A 12,726-nucleotide genomic window follows, 5' to 3' on the forward strand; every position below is an offset into this window, starting at 1 on the left:
CAATCTGTAAGACCCTTTGCCGAGGACTTCTGACACCCGATACGGACCTTCCCATGTGGGTTCGAGCTTGCCCAGCTTTTCTGCTCGGCTTACTTCGTTGTTTCTCAAGACGAGATCTCCCACTTGAAATTGCAGCTTCTTCACCCGTTGGTTGTAATACCGGGCTACTTGCTCCTTGTACTTGGCTGCTTTTATGCACGCCAATTCTCTTCTTTCTTCGGCCAGATCTAACTCGGCTCGCAGTCCGTCATCATTCATTTCTGAGGAGAAATGTAGAGTTCGTGGACTGGGTACGCCGATCTCAACCGGAATCACGGCTTCAGTGCCGTACACCAGACTGTACGGAGTTTCACCGCTGGAGGTAGTGGGTGTAGTTCGGTAGGACCATAGGACTTGAGGGAGATTTTCTACCCATTGTCCTTTGGCTTGTTCTAACCGAGCTTTTAACCCTTTCACCAGGATACGATTTGTTACCTCCGTTTGTCCGTTTGCTTGTGGATGAGAGACCGAAGTGAACCGCTGTTGAATATTCAGCTCTTGGCACCAATTCTTGAACGTCTTGTCGGTGAACTGAGTCCCGTTATCCGAGATGAGGATGTGGGGTATGCCAAATCGGCACACTATGTTCTTCCAGACGAAATCCAATGCCTTCGAGCTCGTTATCGTAGCTAATGGTTCAGCTTCCACCCACTTCGTAAAGTAGTCCACGGCAACGATTAGGAATTTCATTTGCCGAGGAGCTTGGGGAAGTGGTCCCACTATGTCTATGCCCCATTGCATGAAAGGCCAAGGGCTCTGCATAGCGGATAGATCGGTCTGCGGCATCTTTGGGATATTTGCATGGATTTGGCACTTCGGGCAGGTCTTGACGAGCTGCACTGCTTCTTGTACCAAGGTTGGCCAATAATATCCCCATCTCAGAACTTTTTTAGCTAAAGCTCTGGCTCCGATGTGGCTACCGCACGATCCTTCATGGACTTCTCTGAGGATGTAGTCCGTCTCTCCTGGTCCTACGCACCGCAATAATGGCTGGAGGTAAGACTTTCTAAAGAGGACTCCTTCATGAAGTTCGTACCGAAGTGCTCGGCACGTGATCTTCCGAGCTTCTCTCCTATCCTCGGGCAATTGTCCTTGATCCAGATACTGCAAGATCGGCGTCATCCAGTTCGGCGAGCTGGATACCGAATGTACCTCGGCTTCATCAATGCTTCGATGCATTAATTCTTCCGCCTTTGAGCTCGGATCTGAGGCCAACTTGCTTAAGGTATCTGCTCGGCTATTTTCCGCTCTAGGAACGCGGATTATCCGAAAATAGGAGAAACTTCGGCTGATGCTTTGCGCTTTGTCCAAATACTTCTTCATTCTCTCGTCACGAGCTTCACTTGTACCCAACATGTGATTTACTATGACTTGTGAATCACAATGGACTTTGAGAGATTTGGCGAGCAGACTTTGCGCTAACTGGAGTCCGGCAAGAAGGGCTTCGTACTCGGCTTCATTATTAGTAGTGGGGAATAGGAAACGAAGTGAGTAGGTTACCTCGTGTCCGTCGGGAGCGACAAGTAAAATACCAGCTCCACTTCCCATCTTGTTTGAAGCTCCATCTACGAATCCGCTCCAGCAGTCCGGCGGCTCTACTTCGGATTCCAAGGGCTGTGCTAGTTCGGCATTGGCAGACTTTTTCTGTTCGGCTATGACAGGGATTGCTTGATCGAACTTGGCCTCTGTAAGAAAATCTGCCAAGGCTTGTCCCTTGATGGCTTTCCGAGGTAGGTACTCGATTGAGTGTTCTCCCAGCTCTATGGCCCATTTGGCGATTCTGCCTGATGCTTCTGGCTTGGTCAAAACTTGCCGAAGAGGCAGATCGGTTAAGACGCATACCTTGTGAGCATAGAAATATGGCCGCAGTCTCCTTGCTGCATTTACTAACGCCAGAGCAATTTTTTCCAGAGGTTGATATCTTGTTTCTGGACCTCTTAATGCTCGGCTTGTAAAGTAGATGGGAAACTGCTTTAGGCCTTCTTCTCGTACAAGCACCGCACTGATGGTTTGATCTGATGCCGCTAAGTATAAGAATATTACTTCGGCTCCGGTTGGAGCAGAGAGAATAGGAAGCTCGGCTAGATAACTTTTGAGCTCGTCAAAGGCCTTTTTCTGCTCGGCTCCCCACTCGAACTTTGGTGCCTTTTTCAACACCTTGAAGAACGGCAGTTGCTTTTCGGCTGCTTGGGAAAGGAATCGATTCAGTGCGGCTAGACATCCAGTTAGCCTTTGCACGTCATGTATGGACTTCGGCATTGTCATGTTCTGAACGACTTGAACTTTGGAGGGGTTTGCCTTGAGTCCGTCCTTTGAAACCCAACAACCCAGAAACTTTCCCGAATCTACCAAAAAGGTACACTTTTGGGGATTAAGTTTGAGGTTGGCTTTCTTGAGCACGTTGAGAGTGGACTTGAGGTTGTCTTCGTACTCCGAAGTGCTTTGGCTTTTGACAACTATGTCGTCGACATACACTTCAACCTGCTTTCCGATTAGGTGCCGAAAAAGCTTGTCTACCATCCTTTGATAAGTGGCTCCGGCATTCTTTAAACCGAATGGCATCTTTTTATAAGCGAAAATGCCGAAATCGGTAATGAAAGCTGTTTTCGGAGCGTCACTCTCATCCATCAACACTTGGTGATATCCTTTGTATAAATCAAGAAACAGAAAATTTCGAAGCCGATCAAAGCTTCTACTTTTTTATCTATATTCGGAAGGGGATAGCAATCTTTAGGACAGTGCTTGTTTAGATCGGTAAAATCTATGTACATCCGCCATCCTCCTCCTTTTTTCTTGATCATTACAGGATTGGCCACCCAGGAAGGATATTTTACCTCGAATAGTACATCCGCTTTTAGTAATTGGCGGACTTCGTCATGGATGACTTGGCTTCTTTCTGCCGCAAAGAGTCTTTGCTTCTGTTTTATCGGCCGGACCGAAGGATCAATATTTAACCGATGAGTGATTACCTCGGGGGGCACTCCGGTCATGTCCAACGGAGACCATGCAAAGACGTCTTTATACTCCTTGAGGAGCTGGATGGTTTTTTCCCGGAGTAGAGGCGTTCCTGCGAAGCCGATCTTGACCACTCTGGATGGATCATCTTCGTATAACTGAACGGTCATTGAGTTCGGCTCTGAAGTGACTTCGGTCATCTCGCTTGCCTCTGACTCCGGTTGCTGTGATTGCTATGCTTGATGGTGCCGAACTGGTTGCTCGGCACTTTTAAGCGCAATCTGCAGACATTCTTTTGCTCTCTTTTGATCACCTCGGATGACCGCTATCCCACCTTTAGTGGGGATCTTGATGGTGAGGTGATAAGTAGAGCAAACGGCCCGAACTGTGTTGAGCCAGTCTCTCCCCAGGATGATGTTGTACGGGGACCGAGCTTTTACCACAAAGAACTCGATCATCGTATTGGAGCTTGTAGGCGCTTTTCCCACCGTGATCGGAAGGCTGATAATACCTTCAGGGCGGGTGTCTTCCTGGGCGAAACTTTTCAGAGGAAGTGGAGCCGGACTGAGCCGAGCTGGATCCACTTCCATTTTATCAAAACATTCTTTAAAAAGAACGCTGACTGACGCTCCTGTATCCACAAATACTCTGTGGATCAGTTTGTTTGCCACTCCGGCTTGAATGACAATAGCGTCTTGGTGAGGAGAGATGGCTGGGACGGGATCGGCATCTGAAAACGTAATCACTTCGTCTTTCTTCAGCCTTTTATGTGTCGGCTCCTCTTGATTGGAACCTCTGCGTTCTGCTTTTAGGGACGACTTAGTTTTCCCGGCAGGGAGAGCATCAATAGTCTGGATTACTCCATCATATTGCGGCTCGTCGTCGTCTTCGGGATCTTCATGCCTTTTCGGATCCTGAGGATTGCAGTTCGCACCTCTCTGCTTTTTGTTCTTGTTCGGCTGCTTGCTTTGGTATTTTTTTAACGTTCCTGTTTTCACAAGAACATCAATACCTGCAGCCAAATTTCGGCACTCCTCGGTATCATGACCGTGGGCTTGATGGAAGGAGCAATATTGATCCTGAGGTCGCCGCGCGGCTGATTTCGTCATCCGCTTTGGTTTTTCGAACATATCGGAATGTAGTTCGAAAATTTCCGTTCTTGACTTGTTTAATGGTACGAACTGAGCGGGCGGCTTCCCAGGATTGAGCCGTGGCCCCAATCTGCCTTGTACCGGTGCCCTTTGAATTCTTTCAAAAGGAGTTCGGCGAGGAAGCACCTGGCCGCTTTGATCGGGCTTCTTTTTCTCTTCTTGGGATGAGCTGTCTAAAGACCGTTTTCGACGGTCTGCCTCATCCGCACGGGAAAACTGGTCCGCAATGTCCCACATTTCTTGAGCTGTTTGCGGGCCGCACTCCACGAGCTTTCTGTAGAGAGCTCCGGGCAGGATTCCATTTTGGAATGCCGAAATGACAAGTAGATCGTTAAGATCATTTACTTGTAGGCATTCCTTGTGGAATCTCGTCAGGAAGTCGCTGATCTTTTCGTCGCGACCTTGACGTATAGAAAGCAGCTGAGCCGAAGTAATTCGGGCTTCCGCTTTCTGAAAGAACCTCCTGTGGAAAGCATCCATCAGATCTCGGTAGGATCTAATGCTGCCTTGAGGAAGGCTGTCGAACCACCTTCTGGCGTTCCCGATGAGCAGCTCGGGGAACAGCTTGCACATGTGGACCTCATTGAGACCCTGGTTCGCCATATTATACTGATAGCGTCCCAAGAAGTCATGAGGATCCACGAGTCCGTCATAGGTTATCGACGGAGTTCGGTAGTTCCGCGGCAAAGGAGTTCGGATGATATCGTCCGAGAACGGAGTCTTTAACGCTCCGTACATGGCGAACCCGACATCTCTTCGGTACGGAGGAGAAGGAGTTCTCCTGTGATTCCGGTGCCGAGGAGAAACAGGAACATGTCGGGGTTGAGGATTCTCTCTCCTGGAAGACACGTCACTACTGCGGTAGTGACTTTCATGTCTGGACGAGGAGGGAGAATCCGTCGTTGTCTTCTCCGGCTGTTGGCTCTTCTGCAGGAAGGTTAAGAACTCCTCCTGCTTCTCAGCCAAGAACAGCTTGACAGCCTCATTCAAATCAGGCTGCTGGGAAGACTCGGTGTGTGGACCTTTTGAGCGGCTTGTTCCTTCACCGTGAGAACTGGATACAGACTTCTCACGAGGCTGCTTTCCAGGCCTATGGGCTGCTGGGTTAGTTTCCTCATGGTCATCACGGATGGAGGCACGGGAGTTGTGCGGTCTGGCATGCATTTTTTTTTTTTGTTTTTGTAGTGGAAAAAGGGTCAAAAATTCGCTTTATCACAGATTTGGTTCCCTGTTTCCCACAGACGGCGCCAGTGATGAGTCGGCGAATTTTCGATGATGATAAATGCTCGTAAAAATAAATTACGACACAGAGAATTTTACGTGGTTCGATTTACTGAGGTAAATCTACGTCCACGGGAAGAAAAGAGGGCAGAGTTGTATTGCTTGATCTGTTTTCTACAGCTTACAAATACAAGCTTGCTATATGATATTCTCTCTCTTAGAGTTGGTGTCTCCTCTATCGGATCTAAGTTCCGTTTATATATAGAACTGAGATCGTGGCTTGCATCACCACCCTAAGTCGTGGAGGTCACGGAGGTCATGAGATCCTGCATGGCCACTAATTAGGCGGTGGCTTACATCATCAGTAATTATGTCGTGGATGTCGTGGAGGTCATGAGAGCCTGCATGGGTCCACCACTAGATAGATCGTGTCTCCCAGTCCGGTATTGCCGAGCAGCTTTTGCCGATGCTGAGACCGAACTGCTGAACTATTGCCGAACTGATACTCTTTCTTGGGCTTTGTGCTGGCTTGTTTAGTACGTACTCCATCACATGGATATCATCAGCACATATAGGTTCTTGGCAGCAGTGGCGGATCCGGACCCCAATAAAAGAAGAGGGCAGAATTTAATATTTAAATGTTAAACATAATATAATACTATTATTATTAATAATAAAATAAATAATATTATATTAATATTTAAGTAGCACTACCTTCGTTAATAAAATATAAACATGCATTAGCTTGCAAAATATATACTAGTACTTATTATTCGTCGAAAAATATAAAATCATTATAAATATTTTATACATTTAAAATTATTATAAATATTAGTATATAAAAAAAGTGATATAAGTAAATAGTAAATATATAGATTTCATAAATATTTAAATAGTTTATTTTGTTACACAGAATAAGATGCAAAATGGATCACAATTTTAAGTACTTTAAGAAAAAAAACATTAACACAAGTACTAAAAATGATTTTAACTAATCAATGTGTTTTTCTATGTTACCTTTTCTTCTATTTGTTATGAACTTAAAAAGTGGTTTAAAATATCATAAAACTTATCACAGTTGCCTACGTAAAATAAGATTTTTGATGAAAATATTTTATTTGAATCAGTTTGGGAAACAAAACAAAGTACAAAGTTTGTGATATTCTATGCCAGTTTTAAAGTTCATACAAAATATCAAATTTTGGCCAAAGTTTATGATTTTAGGGACCAATATCCCTTATTATAATTATGAATTTAGTCAAGAGTTATGATTAATACTTATTGACTATTATAATGACATTGTATAATGGGTGCGATAATATTATAACTGGTTCGATCAAACTGGTGCGCTATGAAATTATATATGTGGTGATGGTATTGTATATTTGATGTGATTATATTGTATAAATGCAATGATAACGTTTTACAACTGGTGGGAATGGGATATGATACAATTGTATAACTGATGTGATGGCCTTATATATCTGGAGTGATGACATTGCCAAGTGCCAACATATTAACATGCAAAAAATATTAATCCTCTTGTCTCTAGGTTATTTTTGTCATTTTTATTTTTTTCATAAAATTTGTTCACTTTTATTTTTAGCAAAAAAATTCTCACACTGTAATACTGCCACTGTCCTGCAATAAAAGTCACATTTAGTATGGGCATGAGTTTAAAAAAATATAAAGAATAGTGGATTAAAAAAGTTAGTAGAATATAAGGTTCACTTTTTTATACTGATTTTATAATAAAATGTGAGTGAAGTGAGTTAGTAGAATGTGAGACCTACTTACCATTTATGATAAAAGTGATTTGTGACTCTTATTTAGGGGTGGCACGGTACGGTATACCGCACCAAAAATGTCATACCGCATACCGTACCGCAAATTGCGGTATGAGAAAATGTCATACCTATACCTTACCGAATTTTTCGGTATACCGCATTGCGGTATACCGAAAATTCGGTATGTCAATATTTGAAAACCTTTACCTTACCGACATTGCGGTATACCGTACTGTGTTGTGGTATACCGCAAATCATACTTGTTTGATTTATAAATAATAAATATATTAAATATTATAATATTATAAATAATAAATATATTATATATATATAATTATTAACGGTATATACCGTAATTGCGGTATAATGCGGTATGATGCGGTATATGCAAAATTCATACCTTTGTCGTACCTTAATCTAACGGTAAGGTATCATACCGTACCGAAAAATGCGGTATTTTCGGTATTTTTTCGGTACGGTAAGTGCGGTATTTCGGTATATTTTGCCAGCCCTACTCTTATTGTGAGACGAACCGAAATCGTAAAATGTGACTCTTATGATGTGACAGAAAAAGTACTAATGAAGTGAATTTCACTAGTCACTATTGATATTTTAATATTTTTTCTTTTCTTTTTCATATTTTACTAATTTCTCTCAATCATATCCCTCACATATACTATCACTAATCTCTCTCGTATCCCTCACATATACTATCAAAGTAAGATAATCAATGACGGGACTACTTAGGGGAGGGAGTACAATTCAGCCGCCAAAATAATATTATCAAAATTAAATATTTACGGTTTTCTCCCATGCCTATAACACTAGAGTACTATACAAAATGGCTAAGAGTGTCCACTGTAAGGCGGACACGCCCAATAGCCACACCTCAGTTTTTGTCTATAGCCTCAGTTTTGTTGTCCATAGCCTCAAAATTTTGTGTCCGCCACTATAGTGGACACGTCCAATAGCCCCCAAATTTTATAATCAACTTTCATTTTATAATGTTTCAAGTAATTATGAACAAATTTATCGGGCTATACGTAATTAGAAGAACACGACTATACGAAGTAGAAGTAGAAGTAGAAGTAGAAGTAGAAGTAGAAGTAGAAGTAGAATTAAAATTAAAATTAAAAAAATTAAAATCGGCTATAGCCGCGGCGGTCGGTGCCGCCACTATAGGCGCCGCGCCTATAGCCGTGTCCGCCCCCATTTCGCCGCGTCCTCGCCCCGGAGTCGCCCCCTACCGCCCCCATTTCGGTGTCCGCCCCGCGGGCGGACAACTTCTCCACTATAGCCCGCCCGCCCTCCGCCCCAACCCGCGGCTATAGCCGCGGGCTCCCCATAGTGGATACCCTAATTTTGCAGTCCACTATGTTTTACTATTACAGTTTTGAATCTACCGGAAAACTAGGGATGTGTTAACTTTTTAAAATTGCTAATTTGCCAACTCATAACGCATTATATTAAAAATGTCGACACGATCTAGAATGTCAATACAAATTTGTGTTGACATTTTAAATATTAATGTCAACACAGTGCTTTAAAATATCAACTAAGTTTATGTTGACATTTCAATGTTATATGTGACATTTTTAATACACTGTGTTGATGTGCTAGGAGAATTAGCAACTTAAGAAAGTTATCAACGAATCACACCTCTGCCAAACTAACTATATTTTTCTCTTTGGCATTAATTTACTATTAATGTGGTTTACAACGTTAAGAATGCACATCACTATATATGAACATTTACAACGTTAAGAATGCAACATCACAGCTCACAGAACATAGCAGTAGTAAATACTACAACGGCGCACTATATGTAGGCTATATCCCCTTCATTTCAACTCAAATAATATTCACGAACTTAACCATTATTGTGTGGTTATTTGCCTTAAAATATATGAACTTTCAATTTTTTGTTCTTCTTCCAAATTTTTATTTTTGAATTTAAATACATGAACTCTCAGTTTTTTTTTTCCGAAAAAATATTTTTTCTTTAAATTGAAGCTGACGTATATGTTGGAACTGCCAATATGACAAAAAGCAGCAAGTATCGAACTTTCGAGGTTTCTAGAATTTCCCCTAAACTTTGAATTTTTTAAAAATTTCCCTCAAACTTTGACATTTTCTGATTTTTTTTAACGATGGATATTTTCTAAATCATTTAATGTCCAACACTTTTTAAATTTAGGCATGAATATTAGTTTATATTTTTTAAAATTTATGGAGAGTGAATTTTTTAAAGTAATATTTCATTGACATTTTTTAAATTATATAATCAAAATAAAATGTGAATATATTCAAATTTTTACATAATCATTTAAATCAAGAAAATAAAGATTTATATAAAAATGAAAATAATCATAATTCTAACCAAATGCAATTTGAAACACAAAAATCACAGATATCTTAATTCACAACATCTCTTAAAATTTGTTAATTTTCAAGACATCAGATAGTTCAATATAATTAAAAAAATTTATTGTCTAAAACAACCAAAATTTATATTTAAAAAAAATGTAAAATTATATTGAAATTGTTCAGTGAGAAAAGAAATTAGAAAATCTAATTGTTCATGTATTTAAATTAGAAAGAGGAGAGTGTAGGGAATAAATAAAAAATGTCGAAAGTTTATGTATTTATAGGCTAATAACATGTTATATTAATCTGTCACGTTTCGCCACGTAGAAGGTAATATGCTAAGACAATCTTCAAGGGTACACTAAAACCTAAAATGAGATAGGTAATTAGCTCTAATAGTACTAAAAAATCAATCCCATTTTTGGTTTTCAGTAGACTATCAACAGTATAAGAATTAAGAAGCATCCTAGAATCGTTTCATACAATATTATCAATGGTACGTAAATATTACTCATTATTAAACCAGCTTGTTTAGATCGAAATATATTTATCAATCATGGAGGAGGTGATTAGGAGGTCTGCAAACTACGAAGCCAGTATCTGGGACGACGATTACATTCAGTCGTTCGAAAGTCCGTACACGGTAAAACTAGAACATTAATCACAGTTCATGCACGAACACATTGAATGTATTTTACACAATGTGTTGAACATTAATCATGCAGGGGGAGAAGTACGTTCGCGAAGCTGAGAAGCTGAAAGTTCTGGTGAAAATACTGATCCACCAAACTGAAGATGTGCTCGACCAGCTTCACCTTATCGACAATCTACAGAGGCTGGGCTTATCTTACCACTTCAAGGACCAGATAGCAAAAATGTTAGACAAGATATATGAGGCACAAGAATGGTCAGAAAAGGACTTGCATTTCACATCTCTCAAATTCAGACTTCTCAGACAACATGGTTATCATGTTCCTCAAGGTTAATTATAACACATTTTAATGAAACTAAATTACTAATTAATTACAATATTTTCTTAACTAACTAATCTTCAACGAATTTGTTGGTGCAGAGGTTTTCTGTAGTTTGATGGATGAGGAAGGAAATTTCAAGGCATGTCTGCGTGAAGATATGAGAGGGCTAATATCTCTGTATGAAGCTTCGTCTTTAAGCGTGGAGGGGGAAAGCATAATAGATTTAGCTAAAGATTTTTCACTGAATCAACTTGCTCGAAGGCTCAACCAAATCACAGAGCCGCTTCTAAAGGAGCAAGTGAGCCATGCTTTGGAGGTTTCTCTACACTGGAGAGTGCATAAGCTAGAAGCCAAATGGTTCATACAATTGTACGAGAATACAACCGAAGCAAACCTTGCTCTGGTGGAGCTGTCTAAATTGGACTATAACATGGTACAAGCAACATACCAGCAAGAGCTCAAGCGACTGTCAAGGTAAATTTAATAGATTTACTTTTTAGTAAGAGTGGAAGCATTCATTGCTGATGAGTTACGATTTCAGTTGGTATAGAGAGACTGGTCTGCCAGAAAAGCTGGGATTCGCTAGGCACAGGTTAGCAGAGTGTTTCTTGTGGGCTCTGGGATTCGTTCCGGAGCCTCATCTTGGATATTCAAGGGAGATTTTGAGCAAAATTGCTGTTATGATCACCATAATAGACGACATATACGACGTATATGGAACCTTGGAAGAACTTCAATTGTTCACTCACACAATTGAGAGGTTTGGCTGCTTACTTCATTCACAATCAACATACTACCACTCATATAAATGCCACTATCTTCAGGTGGGATATTAATTCACTGGACAGCCTTCCAGAATACATGAAGATTTGCTTCTTAGCTCTCTTCAATTCTGTGAATGAATTTGCTTATCATATACTCAGAGACCAAGGTTTCAATGTCATCTCAAATCTGAAGAATCTGGTAAAAACATGTGTATATACACAAATAAGATTTTCATGTCTGAGGAATCATAGTAGTGATACGTGTTTGTTGTTTCAGTGGGCAGAGCTGTGTAGAGCTTACTACTTAGAAGCAACATGGTTTCACAGTGGTTATGTCCCAACCACAGATGAGTACCTAAATACAGCTTGGATTTCCATTTCTGGCCCTCTACTTATTTTTTATGGTTACTACACCACTAATCCTATCAACAAGAAGGAATTGAAGATCTTAGAGCAATATCCCGGCATCATTCGTTGGCCATCTACAGTTCTTCGTCTGGCCGATGACTTGGCAACTTCATCTGTAAGAAAACTATGACAATATAGTCTATATGTATTTTAAGCCCCAGCTAAACACACCCTTGTTTGAATATAGTATTTTCTTAAACAGGATGAAATGAAACGAGGGGATGTTCCAAAATCAATCCAGTGCTGCATGAAGGAAACAGATTGCTCTGAGGAGGATGCTCGTAAGCATATAAAGCAGTTGATAGACACGGCACTGAAGCGAATGAACAAAGAGATATTGATGGAGAATCCTATAAAGAATTTAGGGCAGACTGCCATGAATCTTGGACGGATCTCACTCTGCATCTATCAGAATGGAGACGGCTTCGGCCTTCCCAATTCCGAAACCAAGAAAAGTTTGGTGTCCCTTCTCGTTCAGCCCTTTCCCATGCCGCACCTTTAAACATATGTTGTATTTCAATAAGTATGCCTTGAACTCAACTCTCAATAAATTTGTACTATCCAACATTCTGTATAATTATCAAGTGTGGTCTCTTATTATGTTGAAATTATTGTCCAAAGCTCTCAAATTATTTTTTGTTAGTTTCGTTTTAATTTTTTTTTGTTTAGCTATAATAGTTTATTCCATAGATTTCATGCAAAGAAAACACTCTAAGTCAACGAAATGGCAAATTGAAGCAAAGAAGACGAAGAACATAAAACATCGCATTGTTTCCGCGTACATGCATGAATCATCAATTTGGAGATTGAGGATAAAGATAAGGCTAAGGTAGAGTCAGTGGTAGATTGGAGGAGAAATTAGCAGGGGAGAGAAGTAGTGGCACTCCGATGGAGTGTGTTTGGTTGGATTTGTATTTTTTAGTATTAATGTACTTTTCTTTGCTATTCTTATTATTATAAGGTTGTTTATAAATAATTTTTTTTTATAACTTACTAACTATTGTTTTATTGTTCTAATATGAAGTTTCATTAATATTTATACACGTGTATGTTTTTATAT

At 40.3% G+C, this 12,726-nt stretch overlaps 1 protein-coding gene across 1 annotated transcript; it reads left to right on the forward strand.

Moving 5' to 3' along the window:
* Positions 1-10,076: 10,076 nt before the first annotated feature.
* On the forward strand, positions 10,077-12,233 carry LOC121774032 (exo-alpha-bergamotene synthase-like). Its single transcript, XM_042170950.1, has 7 exons — positions 10,077-10,163; positions 10,246-10,501; positions 10,593-10,968; positions 11,036-11,254; positions 11,319-11,457; positions 11,536-11,781; positions 11,869-12,233. Exons 1-7 carry the CDS (start codon positions 10,077-10,079, stop codon positions 12,166-12,168), a joined length of 1,623 nt encoding a protein of 540 aa, XP_042026884.1. The 3' UTR covers positions 12,169-12,233.
* Positions 12,234-12,726: the final 493 nt, after the last annotated feature.

This window comes from Salvia splendens, chromosome 17 (assembly GCF_004379255.2).
Source record: "Salvia splendens isolate huo1 chromosome 17, SspV2, whole genome shotgun sequence".
In the NCBI taxonomy this organism is placed as follows: Eukaryota; Viridiplantae; Streptophyta; class Magnoliopsida; order Lamiales; family Lamiaceae; genus Salvia; species Salvia splendens.

Excerpts from the sequence above, each read along its gene's own strand:
- LOC121774032 (XM_042170950.1), top strand. The coding sequence starts at position 10,077 with ATGGAGGAGGTGATTAGGAGGTCTGCAAACTACGAAGCCAGTATCTGG. Across the intron at positions 10,969-11,035 it reads GAGCTCAAGCGACTGTCAAG|TTGGTATAGAGAGACTGGTC; the intron begins GTAAATTTAATA and ends TTACGATTTCAG. Across the intron at positions 11,782-11,868 it reads ATGACTTGGCAACTTCATCT|GATGAAATGAAACGAGGGGA; the intron begins GTAAGAAAACTA and ends TTTCTTAAACAG.